Source organism: Mustela nivalis, assembly GCF_964662115.1.
Source record: "Mustela nivalis genome assembly, chromosome: 6".
Classification (NCBI taxonomy): Eukaryota; Metazoa; Chordata; class Mammalia; order Carnivora; family Mustelidae; genus Mustela; species Mustela nivalis.
Window position 1 is genome coordinate 154039630 of NC_139025.1, and position 13391 is coordinate 154053020.

Sequence of the window (13391 nt, forward strand, 5' to 3'; positions counted from 1 at the left end):
GTGCACACAGCTGGCTCGCAAGGACAATGCAGACAGACAGGGATGTGTCCTGCTGCACCTCACAGGGGCACGCACACGCACGTGTGCGTGCACACACACACACAGACACACACTCTCTACATACGGCAGAACCCAAGTCGTGATTTTCCAGAGCCCTCCTGGAGGATGCCGAGAAGAGGCAAACTGTCCATCCCCGGCTCCCCAGGAACCCCCGAGAAGAAGCAGCACTTACCATTCTCCCTCCGAGGGAAGATTCTCTTCTGCAAACTCATGCTGCGGGGCTTTGAGGATGGGGCTGAGCCGCAGAAAGCCCCTCGGAGCCCCAGCCCGATGCAGAAGTCCCAGGGATCGCCGGCAGCTTCTGGGCGGGGAATATTTGAGTGTGACTTAAAACTACGAAGTAGCTAGCTCCTCGTTAGGACTGTTTTCCCCGGCAGGGAGGGAGGGAAAAAATCCCTTTCCCTCTGCCAGCAAATCTTTAAAGTCTCACAACGGTTGCTTCCAACTCCTGCCCTTCTTACGAAGCAAATGCTCACGAAGGCAATGTTATTTCACTGAATCAAGCCCTCCGATCACAAGCCTTTTCCTGTACCGCAAACAGACATGTGAAACCTCAAACTTTCCTTTGGACTCAGGCTCTGTTGGGAGCGGACTGAACACAGCCCTCTCTGAGGTCGAATGTATGGAAAATGTGCTAAACTGTTTAGATCATACCCAGCACTAGGTTCTGCTCCCCACCTCCCGACTTTTTTTTTTTTTTTTTTTTTAATGAGTTCTGGTGTGTTTATGTAATTGCGAGGGACAAACACAACACCTAAAATCCCTGCCCAGAGTTGAAGTGATTCATTTTCTCCTTCACACACACCACACACAAACACAGCGCCTGTTTAATCCAAGTGAAAACGCCTTTCATAAAATCTGCTAAGGGCTCGGGCAGAGCCGCTCCTGGTGAATGCAGGCTGTGTCCCCAGAAGGGCAGTTGGGCCCCGGGGAAGGTGGAGGCTGGCTTTCATCAGGACAAACAGAAGGCGCTCTGACTCCCGCCCATGTTGGGACAAGCAGGCAGAAAAGAAAAGTGGGCGCGAGCCCTGGGTTCGCTGGGTTATAAAACGCATTCCGCCAACTCTACTCGATTTCCCTGTTTGCCTTCTCATACCAAGAGATTTTATTTTTAGACTTGGACAAGATGTACTATTATTTTAAGTGACCAACTTGATTGCTGGTTTATAGAAATCCTTGGATTCCCCACCGAAGAGACCAAAAGAATATACAATAAGTGAGCACAGAGTCAGAGCTGGAAACTGGGAAAGAATGTGGTCGTTCGGGGGACGCGGCCACAAAGGGTCGGACTGAAAGGAAAGGCTGCTCCATCTGATAGAGAAAAGGCCACTGGGGAAGCAAGTGACACAGACCTTGGTCCCGTTCTGGGGTTACCTGGCACCTGCCCCGAGCTCCCGGGGCTTCCTGGGTTGGGTCTCTGGCGTGGCCATGGCCGGCCCCTTGACCAGTGTCCATGCTGTCACCGCTCAGGACCTTGGAGAGTCGAAAGCGCGTGAATTACCAACCCTTTGCTCAAAACGCCTCTGGGTCACTTTGGCCCCTCGACCAACACACACAGTCCACGTACCTCTGAAGTGAGGGTTTCTTAGGCCAGTGCCTCGGGTTGCCAGGAAAACCTCTACTATCAGCACCTGAAGTGGGAACAGCTCCCTGAGCGTCATCCCCATCCCGGGCCCGCAGGCCCTACCTCGCTCCCAAGAACCAAGTAACCGCCCAGGCCTGGAGCTACGGGAAAGCAGCTCAGACGTCCGCACCCGGGGCCGGACCTGGCCTTCCAGTCTAGCGGGTCCCAGCCGTAGCCACAGGGAGAGCCCGGGCTACCGAACCAGGGCGTGCTTTGCAGAAATTAAAATAACGTGATAGAGTAAGATTTATTGTGCTAGAAAGAGGTCTGCGCTACACGGCCGAGTGAAAAAAAGATGCACGTTGCCGAGTGCGGGGTGTGATCTACATCCACGGAAGAAGACTAAACTCGGAGAAGGAGAATTAGGGGTGTTTTCTTCTACAAACTTCCCCGTACCCACGATGATCCTTCACAATTCGGCGAGCAGCGGTAGCTTTCCACTCGTATCATCTAGAGGATGAGAGAAAAGGATTTAATTAAATAGGCTTTTTTTTTTTGTTTTAAGTTAAGTCACTGTCTTTAGAACCCCTAAGTAGGTTTTTGTCAAGTCAACAGCGAGGACTATAATTTTGAAAGTCATGGCTTTTGATCAGATGCAGTAAGCCTTCGACAGAGGAGTTTTTATTTGCTGGGGTAGGCAGAAGCCTGGTCCCTGCAAAAAGGTCCGCGTCCTGCCCCAGGAATCTTGGAATGATTGAGTCCTCCAGCGGGTAGTTAAGGCTGCCGATGGAGATGGATGTGCTAATCGGCTAACTTGAAGATAATTAGGATCATTGGGATGATCCTGGAGTATCCAGGTGGACCCCAGGTCACCGCAAGGGTCCGTAAGTGTGGGAGAGGGAGGCAGAAGAGGGGGTCCAAGGTGGACCAGAAGGTCCATCGCCGGCTTTGCTGAGAGAGGACGGGGCCGCGAGCCACGGACGCAGGCGGCCCCCAGAAGCTGGAGGAGGAAGAAAACAGGTTTTCCCCTCCGGGCTCCAGAAAGAAACGCGGCCCCTGCCAACCCCGTGACCTCCGCCGGGTGAGACCCTGCTGTGTGCCCGACCTCAAGAACGGCAAGGTAACGACTTGGTAGTTTCTTAAGCCACCATTCCCGGGGTGAGCCCTGCAGCAGCAACAGAAAACTGGCCTGCTTGGTTTGTTTCTATTTTGTTTGCTTCCTTGATGCCAAAACCTTGCCTCTGGCTACGACCAACAAAGCGGGGAAGATTCAAACACAACGTTGACCCCGTGGAGCCCCGGATGAACAGCCGTCTTCTTGGGGCGCCTGGGGGCTCCGGCGGTGGAGCATCTGCCTTGGGCTCAGGTCACGATCCAGGGGACCGGAGATCAAGTCCCACACCGAGTCCCGTGCTGGGCTCCCTTCTCCCTGTGCCTTCCCCTCCACTCCTGCTCTCTCTCCAATAAATAAATAAAAAAAAAAGAAAGAATAGTTGTCTTCTTATCCAAAAGGAGATGAAAATCTGCCCAAGGCCCACGTGTTGGGGCCTGAGAAGGAGCCCCCACTCCACTCCCTCCTGGATGACAGCAAGAGGCCGGGGAGGCATGGGCTGGGGACAAGAAGGAACACACTTCCCGCCTGAAATGCTTGCCCGAGTGGAAACGTCCTCCTACGGAGGGAGTGTGGCTGAAGGTTCCCCGGGCCCAGAGCAGGTGCCCAGAACTGCCTGACCATGCCTGGGTGACCAGGGAGCTCCGGACAGGGGCACGCAGAGGGAGGAGAGGCCCCTACACCAGCTGAGGAGGGAGGCCTGGGCGCCCAGCTGGGGGGGTGCAGCTTGTGGGCTCCACGCACACTGAGAGCTCGGAGCGGCGCCCACAGATGGTTTGCACCCTCCCCAGCACCCCGGCGCTCCTCAGCCCCCCGTGGGGGACGCGGGACCCCGAACGGACTGAGCTCGTACGTACCCAGAGGAGACTGAGCAGAGCAGGAGTAAATCAGAACAGCTAAGTACACTTTGCATGAGCAGAATGAGTATCCGTCCGCTGCAGAAGTGACGGTTTACAAGTGAGTTCGGTGCAGAAAAATTCGGAAGGCTCCGTGTCCATACGTCCTTTTTTTTCTCCTGTAAGTAACCTATCAGTTCCATGCCAAGATGGGGACAGACGCTGTTTCCGGCCAGTGGGAGGATTAGCACTTTTTACTTCTTTTACTTTGTATTTCCTAATTCATTTCCCCCCTCAAAAAGAGCAAGTTTATTTCTTAGCAAAAAAAAAAAAGGGAGGGGAGATACCGATAGAGGAAACCGTAGTGCATGGGAAGCAGAGCTCTGCCCAGAGGCACAGACTGTGTTCATCACAAGAAAGAAGGCTTTGTTTCGGTCACTGATTTATCCCGAGTGCCCAGGACAGTGCCTGGCACAGATCCGAGGCTCCAGAAATTTGCAGAATGATTTCCTCCACCGATCCGCCGATCCGCACGCCTCCGAGGCAGCCCGCTAGCCGGGTCGTCTACGCTCTGTGTCCCCAGGGCTCTGGTGGAAAGCTCGAGAGGCTGGTGCCTAGAAGGCGCCATTTCCAAAGTGTGCGGCAGGGGAGAAGCCAAGGGCACTGCGGCCGCCCCCGAGCTTGAGGCCCCCCACCTGCGCCCTCTGTGTCTGCCCCCGCCCAGCTCCCCCGGGAAGCCCCCAGGCCGCCCGGCTTCCTCACACAGCTACTTCCACTCAGAAGGTGCCCGAGTCCGGTGCATGAGGGAGGCCAGGTAGCACAAAGTCAGGTATAATCACAGATTGTAAGGGACGAGCTAGGATGTGGGGGAAGGGGTTTCACATGCGGGGAGTCTTCTCTCTGTGTTCTCTGTTCTTTCCACGTAGCCTCCTCCTATAAACAAAGTCTCCTCCTCGGCCCCAATCACCCCATGAGGGGACTGAGGGAGCATCTTTTCGTCACACAAGGTCGGGTTTTGGACCAAAGCACCCCGAAAGGGCCCGATCTCGTCTGTCACATGAGGTCTGCCCCAAAGAATGGGAGGCCCTGTCTTTCACTAGTTAAACTACCTGAGGGGAGACGTGACCTCAGCCCTCAACATTCCAGCCCACCATCCTTGCGCAGCCTCTGCCTCTGCTCCCGGCAGCAGGGCTAGGGTCCTGGGACAGGGACGTGTGCAAACCCCTCGACTCAGCAGGCCCCCCGGGTGTGCTCACTTCAGAGGACTGGGTCTCCTTCCTTAGCTGCGAAGGGGGACCTACGCGATCCTGAGACAGTTCTGCCCAGGGAGCCTGGCGGAGGCAGCTCAGCGTGCGTGCCTGAGGGCCCGGCGGTGCTCCTGCCGTGGGTGCAAGGTCTGCCAGGCCTGCCTGAGCTCTGGGCCTCCAGCTCCCATGTGTCAGCCGCTCTGCCAAGCCTGCCTCTACTTCCACAGACTGGCCTGTCCCCTCCCTGCTGCACCCAGAACCCACCCTGAACCCGACCCTGACTGTACACCCCGCCTGGTTCTCACCTCCGACTTGGATGCTGGACCGCGCGGCCCGTGCCGGCTCCTTCCCTCCAAACCACACACGGCTGTCCCCACCGGGTTCCGGCACAGGCACCGTCCCCAGGCGCAGCCCCATCCACATCCGGCTCTCCGCTCCCTAGGACACGGTTCAGTGCCAGTGTCCCCGGGAACCAGGTCCCCGGCTCCCCGGACCCCTCCCTCCAGCTCCCCTCGGCCGATGCCTCTAAGTGCCCAGTGGCCACCGTCAAACCCCCTCTCACGTGTCAGAAAGAACGGAGCCCCAATGTCACAGACCTCCCCTGCTCGGCTTCCTGGTCCTCCGCCGGGGCTCCGAGCAGCATGTGGCCTGCCCTGTTGTCCGAGGAGGTCGGCATGACCTCCCAGATGGGGCCGCCCCGCTGCCCGGAGGGACACGTGACCGCCTAAATGACAGTGACCCCAAGGAAGCCGGGGCTGGCCCCGGGGAAGCCAGCAGACGATTTCTCAGCCTGATGTGTAATGATTAACCTCGATGCCTCTATGCCCTGGGTATTTAAATGCACCAAAGAATCAATTTCCTTGGTCAACCAACCCACTCGTTTTTAAATGTTCGCTGGCTTCAACATTTACTTTGGGACTCGGAGAACGATAGAGTCAGATAATACACCAATTCATGGCGTTTAGGATGTTTGGGTATCGATTTTAGGGACAAATTGGGTCTCCTACGCCCACTCAGAAAAGGCAAAACACAGACTGATAAGCCCAAATCTCATGGAAAATTCCTGAGATGCTCTCCATCGTCTGTGGCAAGTCCAGAAACCACAATACCTGCTTCATTATTAACCTCCTGATGGGGAGGGTCCCGCCCCTCACTCACCTTACCCTGAAGACCTCCCGTCTTACCGTCTTACGGATGTGGAAATGGAGCCTCAGAGAGGTGAGTGGGGGGCTCGCTTGGGCCCCAGAACTTCCCACCCAGGGAAGGGGAGTTCTGTAAAGACAGAGAAAGGGCCTGTTTGGTGCTCGATCAAGAACGAAATGGGTCGGTGACTGCATTGGGACAGGGGACCTTCTCCCGGGTCCCCAGCTGGGGAGGTGGCGATTCGTGGAACCCACCGCGAGCCCGAGAGCGCAGTCATGGAACTGCGGAAGTCAGAGCTGGCAGGGCTCAGGGACGCGCTGATCTGTGCGGTTTGCAAACTTTCAGGGGGGGGCAGGTCCCCTGCTCTCAAATGTCTCACAGGGAACTTTAGATAAGACAGTGGATGAGGGTGACGTTGCTCTCTCTGAAGGGGGGTGACGGTTGGTATCTCTCCCATATCACGCCTCGGCAGCCCCCCGAATTCAGCCGAGCACGTCCAGAAACCTCTGTCCCGAAGCCTGGCTCTGGTCCGCACACAGACCTGCCGTGGTCTAGGGGAGAAACAACGTGCCCAGAGACAAACCATCACGGGAACCAGAGGGTCCCCAAAACCACCCACTCCGGCCACTCCTTGCTCCCAAGGCCCATGTCGGCCCCACTCGGTGACCAGTCTGCTGGATGCTGAGACCAGAGAGAAACCCGAGGGTGCCCGGGTCAGTCCGTTCGCAGTCTCCTCAAGCACGTGATCTCCCCCCGGGTCGCAGAGACAGGGGGGCTGCAAAACGGTTTTTACCGACCTTTCGTGCGCCTTGTACTTTTGAAAGCACATCCCAAAGGCTCTTCTCACGTCCTGCGCCTGTAAGTTATCAGGAAGTCTCTTCTGCAGACTCAGCGTATGGAGTCTCATTTGATGCTGGAAGTTTCTATCGTTTTAATGCAAAATCTTGCATTGCTTATGTGTGTGTTACATTACATGTCTACACACACATGGAGACACACTTACATACACACATGTGTATTCACACACATACACACACACATTTATCATCCCTTGCCCACGGCCCACACAACGTCGTCTCTGTGAGTCCCCAAGGGGAACCAGCAGCAAGCACAGGTCACAGGGAAGGTCTGGCGTCTGGAAGTCCGTTGGAGATGACCAGTACTTCCCCAGCAGATCCCAGCACGGAGCCAGGCGCTGCGGGCACCAGCGGCAGGCACTCCTGTGCCCGCCCTCCAGCAACCCTCTCTACTGCTCTCCCAGGTCGGACCCAGGCCACCTCCCCGCAGGACGAGGAGCCTTCCCGTGGCAGCCACCACTCAGGAGGCCATCCAGAGGGTCCCTCCGTCTGCTCCTGGGCTCTGCCCCCGGGGTCCCACCCTACTCTTCTCCAACCTCCTCCCGACTCCAGACTGACCTCACAGAGACAGAGCTCAGTGGCCCCTAGGCCTCGAGCCCCCTGGATGACAGACACCGCTGTCCGCTGCACGGATAGCATGTCACAGGACGGGAGAACTATCTAGGCTGGGCCTGGACCGTGCATGTCGGAGAGGTTACACACCCGTGGCTGTGACCGACGATGGGGATGGTGGGGACGGTGGTGGGGACGGCCGTGTCGTGCGGAGCATTTCCTCTGTGCCAGAACGGTACCCGTCGCTTCCTACACCTCACCTCCCTCAATCCAGACCGGCGCGGTGAGGACCACATCGCAGAACGCCTCCGTCAGAGCTCGCTTATTCCTCCCACTTGGACAGGAAGGCGGGGGAGGAACAGACAAGATCCCAGCGGGAGCTGGTGGCCACTCTCCGGCTGGCCGGCGGACCGTGGGGGTTCGGCCGGGCCATCTGTCCTGGCCCAGGGAGCAAGCAGGACAGCGACCCCGGCACCAGCCCATGCAAGGGCACAGGACGCATGGGGAGACTCGGAGAGCGGGCACGGGAATGACTTGGGACCCAGGACCAGCGCCAAACTGATGGTAAGGCCCGGGGCGTCATGGGGATGTGAGCCCCACCTCTCCATGGGGAACTTCTCCTGCTTGCAGGGACCTGACCTGAAAGAGGCCACCGACGCCCCGGTCTCCTCTCCAAGGCAGTTTGGAGTACGGAGAGCTGGCAGCAAAGGTCAGAGCTCGGTTCTCAAGGGAGACCCGAGAGTCAAGTTCGAGGTCCCGGACCGCCGTCCTCAACGCCGTCCCAGCAGCTTCGTCTCCCCCTCCTGTCCTTGTCCTCCGAGAGGATCCCATTTGCAGCTGACGTTCCTCCTGCCCTGCTGAGGAGCAAGGGGAGGCCTCCGATGTGAGCCCTGGGCTGTGGCCGTCCATCTGTCTGCTCGCCTGTCCGGCAGCCCCCTCCCCACGCTGGTCTCTGTCTCCAGGCTGCTGGCCATTCACCGTCACCTGCGGAGGTAGAGAGTGCCCAGAGAGCTGACTCCGGTCCTAGGCCACCCGCCCCAGGCCACCGGCCCTGCAAACCTGCCCGAGACCCCCCTGGTACCAGGTGTCTCGAAGTCAAAGCTCAGACGTCTTCCCGCGATGTCCCCCTTTCTTGAACACATTGAATTTTCGTTCCACAACCAGAAAGAACAACTTTATCCCTTGCCAAGACAGACTCTGCATTCAGCAGACAGCAAGCGAAGGGGCGCGGGGCCGACCTCGGGGCTCTCTGAGGGAGAGTGAGCGGGCGGGGAGGGGCCAGGGTGGCCACAGGGCAGTGGCGCGCCGTGGAGGACGAAGTCTGCCCTTGGCAGCGAGAGGGGCCCAGCGTGGACCGGTGGGCGGGTTCCGAAGGTCGGGGGCGTGGGAAGGGGGCTTGTCTGAGCCCGAGGAACCGCGGGGCAGAGACGAAACCAGACGTGTTCAGGATCCGCCGTCAACTCAAGGAGACCGTGTCTGAGATGTCCCCTGCCTGCTGTCCGGCTCCGCTGCTGGCTCCCCGTCACCCAGCCCGGGATCCACTCCCATTCCCCACTCCTACTTCTCCTTGTTCCTACGTTTCGTTCAATCCTGCCGGTATCCATTCCAGACATCGCTCGAGCACACTGACCTCGCTGTTCCCTCTGCCGCTCCCTGGCCTCCCAGGTCCTCCTGCCGTCCAGGGACCCCCAGAGCCGCTTCTTGGCCAGTTCCTCTGCGTCGCACGGGTCCTCCCCCATAGCTACAGAAACCGGACCTTCGTAGCTGTACCTCGCACTTTTCTGAGATCCCGCACAGACCGTTGGATAAATTCCAAACCCACGAGCAAGGGATGTGAGACCTCCAAACTCTGACCCTGTGCCCCCCACAGCCTCACCAGACCCCCTGCCCGAGACCCCCTCCCCCAACCGCACTTCTTGCCTCCAGACTTGCGCCCTGCTCCCCCCACCCCACCCATTTACTTGGCTCATCTTTGATGTGCCCCTAGGACACGTCTGAACCCCCCCCCCGAACCCTCCCCCCCGCCAATGGGATCTGTGGCCCTTTCTCGTGCTCTGGGAGGCTCCCCTGTGCACTCCCAGTGCTGTGCTTCCCGCTGTTTTGTGATCATTCCCCTCCCACCCATCCACCCCACTGGGTTGTCAGTATGTGGAGGGCAAGAACCGGGTCTTAGTCCTCTCAGCGTCCCCTGATCCAAACCAGCGGCCGGTCCACTGAGAGAGCTCCAACTTTTCTGAACTACTTAAATAACGGCCTTGGCAACCGAATGAGCGGTTGGCACTTCGGTGACTAAAATCACAAAGGCGGGGGAGAATGGCTGGAAAGGGGAACAGGGGAAGCGTGTGCTTTGGACACGGTTTGGGACCCCCGGGGAGTCCAGCGAGGAGGGATACCCGCTGGGTGCATGGACCCCAGGACTGGAGCTCAGGACAGAGCCTGGAGCCCGGGACAGCCATCTGACCAGCGTCAACATGTAGAAAGTAGCCAAAGCCAACGGCTCAGATTGAAAATAACCTAGAGAGTGCGGAAAGAGAAATGACAAAGGAAGGACTCTCAGGGAATCCCAGCACGTAAGGGACAAGCAATGATGAGATGTACGACCCCAAGGCAGGGGAGACGCTGAAGACACAGATAAAAAAGTCTGAGAAGTTCCCACACAGAAGCCAAGGGGAAGGGAGGGTCCATTTTGCATTTTATTTTCAGCCTCCACTGGCTTTGGGACAGAACAAATAAACCCCAGGAACCCTTTGGCAAACGCGTTTGGCTTCTCATCTTTCTTGGAGGCCCCTGGAGTGAAACAGCTGTCATTTCTAGGGTGCTAAGGCGGCGATGTGGGGGACAGCAGATGGACGGAGCTGCACTGAGGAGCCGGTCAGCCACCCAACCCATTTCCCGAACCCAGCGCTCCCCGGGGCAGCCCACGGTCCATTTCCCATAAATCGAAGTCCCTGTTTATTTCACCGGAAATACAGTCCACGTGTTTGTGATTCATCTGCACTTTATGTAACCAAACGCGGGGCTGTCACCGTGTGATGTCCGAGGGACCATGTGAAGCGTCTTTGCAGCCAGATCATGGCCGGCCCGGGGAATGAAAAGGAGGCAAAACTCGGCCAGCCTCCTCCGTCACTGGAGGCGCCCAGCGGGGACTGACTAGGTAGCACGCCGGAGCAGGGACCTCCCATCTGCCCGTTCTCAGCTCACGCCCACGCCCCACGTCCAAGCTGCAGCCCCTGATCCCAAACCAGCCACACCCCCAAGCAGGCGATGGCTATCGCTTCTGTAACTATTGGGTTTCTGCCGTATGTTTAAAGCAGCACCAATTCTGATACTGTAACTCAAGCCAGAACGAAAACCTTCCTCTGCGTTTTCTTGCTACGTCTCTGGTCCCGGACGGTGGGTTTCCAGAGACAGAATTACTGGATTGAAGGGGATAAATATGTTAACTTTTGCGTCTCAGAAAAGCTGCATTAAATTATGCTTTCGCTGAGAGCAAATGAACTTGGCTTTCTTACTGTACCTTTCCCAGCATCGCACCCGACCCACGAAGTAGTTCAGACAAATACAAGGAAGCTATTAAAAGTCGCGTTTTCAAGGACTCTGTTACACAGTACAGGAGCTACTAATAATACAGATACTGTGTTTTTTTTCAATTATGTAGGGATATAAACTCAACGTTTCTCTAAATGGTGAGGTGGGCGTGCTGTATTCTCTAGCGGTCCCAAGAGCAATTTGAGAGGGAAATGATGAATTAATCCTCAAATCTCGGTATTTTAACCCAAATGAAGTTAGTTTTTTTTTGTGTTGTTTGGTTTTGTTTTGTTTTTTTCTCGTTCCCACAAAGTCTGATACACGTCAGACTCCTCTTCCAGGCAGGTCACAGAGCACAGAGCTGTCCTTTCTGGTGCCTTCGACACCACGACGTGACGCCTCCAGTGCTCCGTGATGGGGACACGACAGGACAGGAGGCTTTCAGGGTCCCGGGCCTGAAGAGACACGTGTCATTTCTACTCAGCACGTGTTGCCTGGAACCCTCCCTCCGACCTGGCACAACACAAGGCAGCTAGGATGGGCAGGTGGATGCTCCTTGCCTCCTAGCTTCGTCGGAAGCGGGCTTTGGAAGCCGGGTCCTCCGTGGGGGCTGCAGTCGCACCTCCCGCCGCCCGCGGGAGGGTCGGGGTCTTGGGAAGCCGCAGAATTCACAGGCTCACGTAATCACAGGCTTTTTCAGGCAGGATTTATTAATGTTTTTTGGCAGCACAGCTCTCAAACTCAGTAGTCCGCTTCACGTCCAGAAACCACACCCGCTGTTCTTTCCTTCCAGACTGACTTCCCAGATGTGCTTCATGTCTTCCCTTCACGCCCGGAGCCTCTGTCCCTCCGCGTCCTGGCGGCCGACTTCAGACAACCTGCAGCAGTAGGCGTGACCTTGACCGACCTTGTTCTCGGCTCTGCTCTGCGACGCTCTAGCCAGAGGGGAGCCCTACACAGTGTCCAAGCCAAGCCTCCGGTCTCCGCTCTGCCGGGATTCTGTGCCTGGGACTGGGCACCCTGCCAGGCGCCGCACCCTCAATCTGACATTCGTCTCTGGACACTCAACGTCTTCCTGAATCCTATTTCTTGCTTGATCATCTGGAGGCGGTGAATTTTTTTTTTTTCCATTTTCCTTCTTTCGATTTTCTCTTGGGAATTAGTCCCTTGTGGTTGCTCCTGTCTTTCCTGTTACACCTTGTTAAACCCCCGGTGACAAGCAGCTCACACTCGCGGACTCTGTGTCCCAGCCTCTTCCCCCGGGGGCGGCAAACTCCTCGGGAGCCCAGGTGCTTTCCAGCTCATCACAGCCGACTAGCCTTGCCGGTATTTCACCAGTGCGCAACAGGGGCTGCTGGTCTCCTGGCGGACGGGTCAGCGCCTGTACTCCTGGTGTTTGTCCCGACAGCGCCTGACTCCTACTACCGATTTCTACCTTAGTCAGAAGGAGCTGAGGTATATCACCGTCCCAGATTAACCTCACAAGTCAGGAGCTTAGCTGCACAGGTCCCTCGCTTGCTCCTCTCAGGTCTGCCCTGAGTCCCTGTGGCATCCCACGGCATCTAAAACACACGTTAGGGAAACACACTGAAAATTAATGATACGTACTTTGTTGTCCTCAATTTTCCACATCGAGTATTTATCACTTGGTGATCAGAGAACAATAAACGTTCACATCAACGGACAGGTCAGCTGGTTGCAAGATATGGTTCTTGTGTTTGTTTTTGTTTTTGTAAGATTTTATTTATTTTTTATTTGGAGGGGCAGAGGGAGAGGAGAGAGAGAGACCCCCAAGCAGACGCCCCACTGAGTGCAGAATCCAACGTGGGGCTCGACCCCACGACCCTGAGATCATGCCCTGAGCTGAAACCCAGGCACCCCAGGATATGGTTATTACAAAGTGAACTGACTTTAGCCTTGGCCATCTGTACTCCCCGTACGGACCTTCCACGACGCTCTCTCACGGTTCCACGTACCGTACAGCCGGTGCCCTCGGGGCGAGCCTTTCCCGGGTGACGTCTTCCTCGGTCGCCAAGCATCTGAGAGTCCCCCCCACCATCCCGCTCTGCGTCACTGCTGTTTACGCAATGCTGACATTTGGAGATGGTAGTAACGTTCTAAAAATACATCCGTGTGCTTTCCTCCCTTGGATTTTTGTTTCCATTGTTTCTAGGCAGCCAGAGGCTCGCACCTGTCTGGGAGGGAGCAAAGTCAAACGGCCAGGAGCGTGGGCAGAGCTAGTCACCCCGCGTGTGACGTGTCCCATTGGACACTGGGGTGTCCTGCAGTCCCGTAAGCCAGATTTGCTGCAAGAAAGGGAATTCTGGACTGGTTTTTCTCCCCTACTTCTCCCTGGCTTGGCAGCAAAGCACGTTCAGATACCAATTTCCTTAGTTTAGTCCATAAGGTCGAAAGACGACCTCTGGCCCCAGAGGAGATGCTGTGGTCTCAGACGTGCCCCATGGGGGGAGAGGGCAGAGCGGGGGGAAGTAG

General features: G+C 56.8%; 1 protein-coding gene across 2 annotated transcripts in view; it reads right to left on the reverse strand.

Annotated features, from left to right (window-relative positions):
* IL16 (interleukin 16) overlaps nucleotides 1-669 on the reverse strand; it is a 96852-nt gene extending 96183 nt beyond the window's left edge. For both annotated transcript variants that reach the window (XM_082736216.1, XM_082736217.1), the window contains exon 1: nucleotides 233-669. In XM_082736216.1, coding sequence (XP_082592342.1) covers nucleotides 233-272 — 40 coding nt within the window. In that variant the 5' untranslated portion in view covers nucleotides 273-669. The remainder of the gene's footprint in view (nucleotides 1-232) is intronic.
* Between the last annotated feature and the right edge of the window lie 12722 nt (nucleotides 670-13391).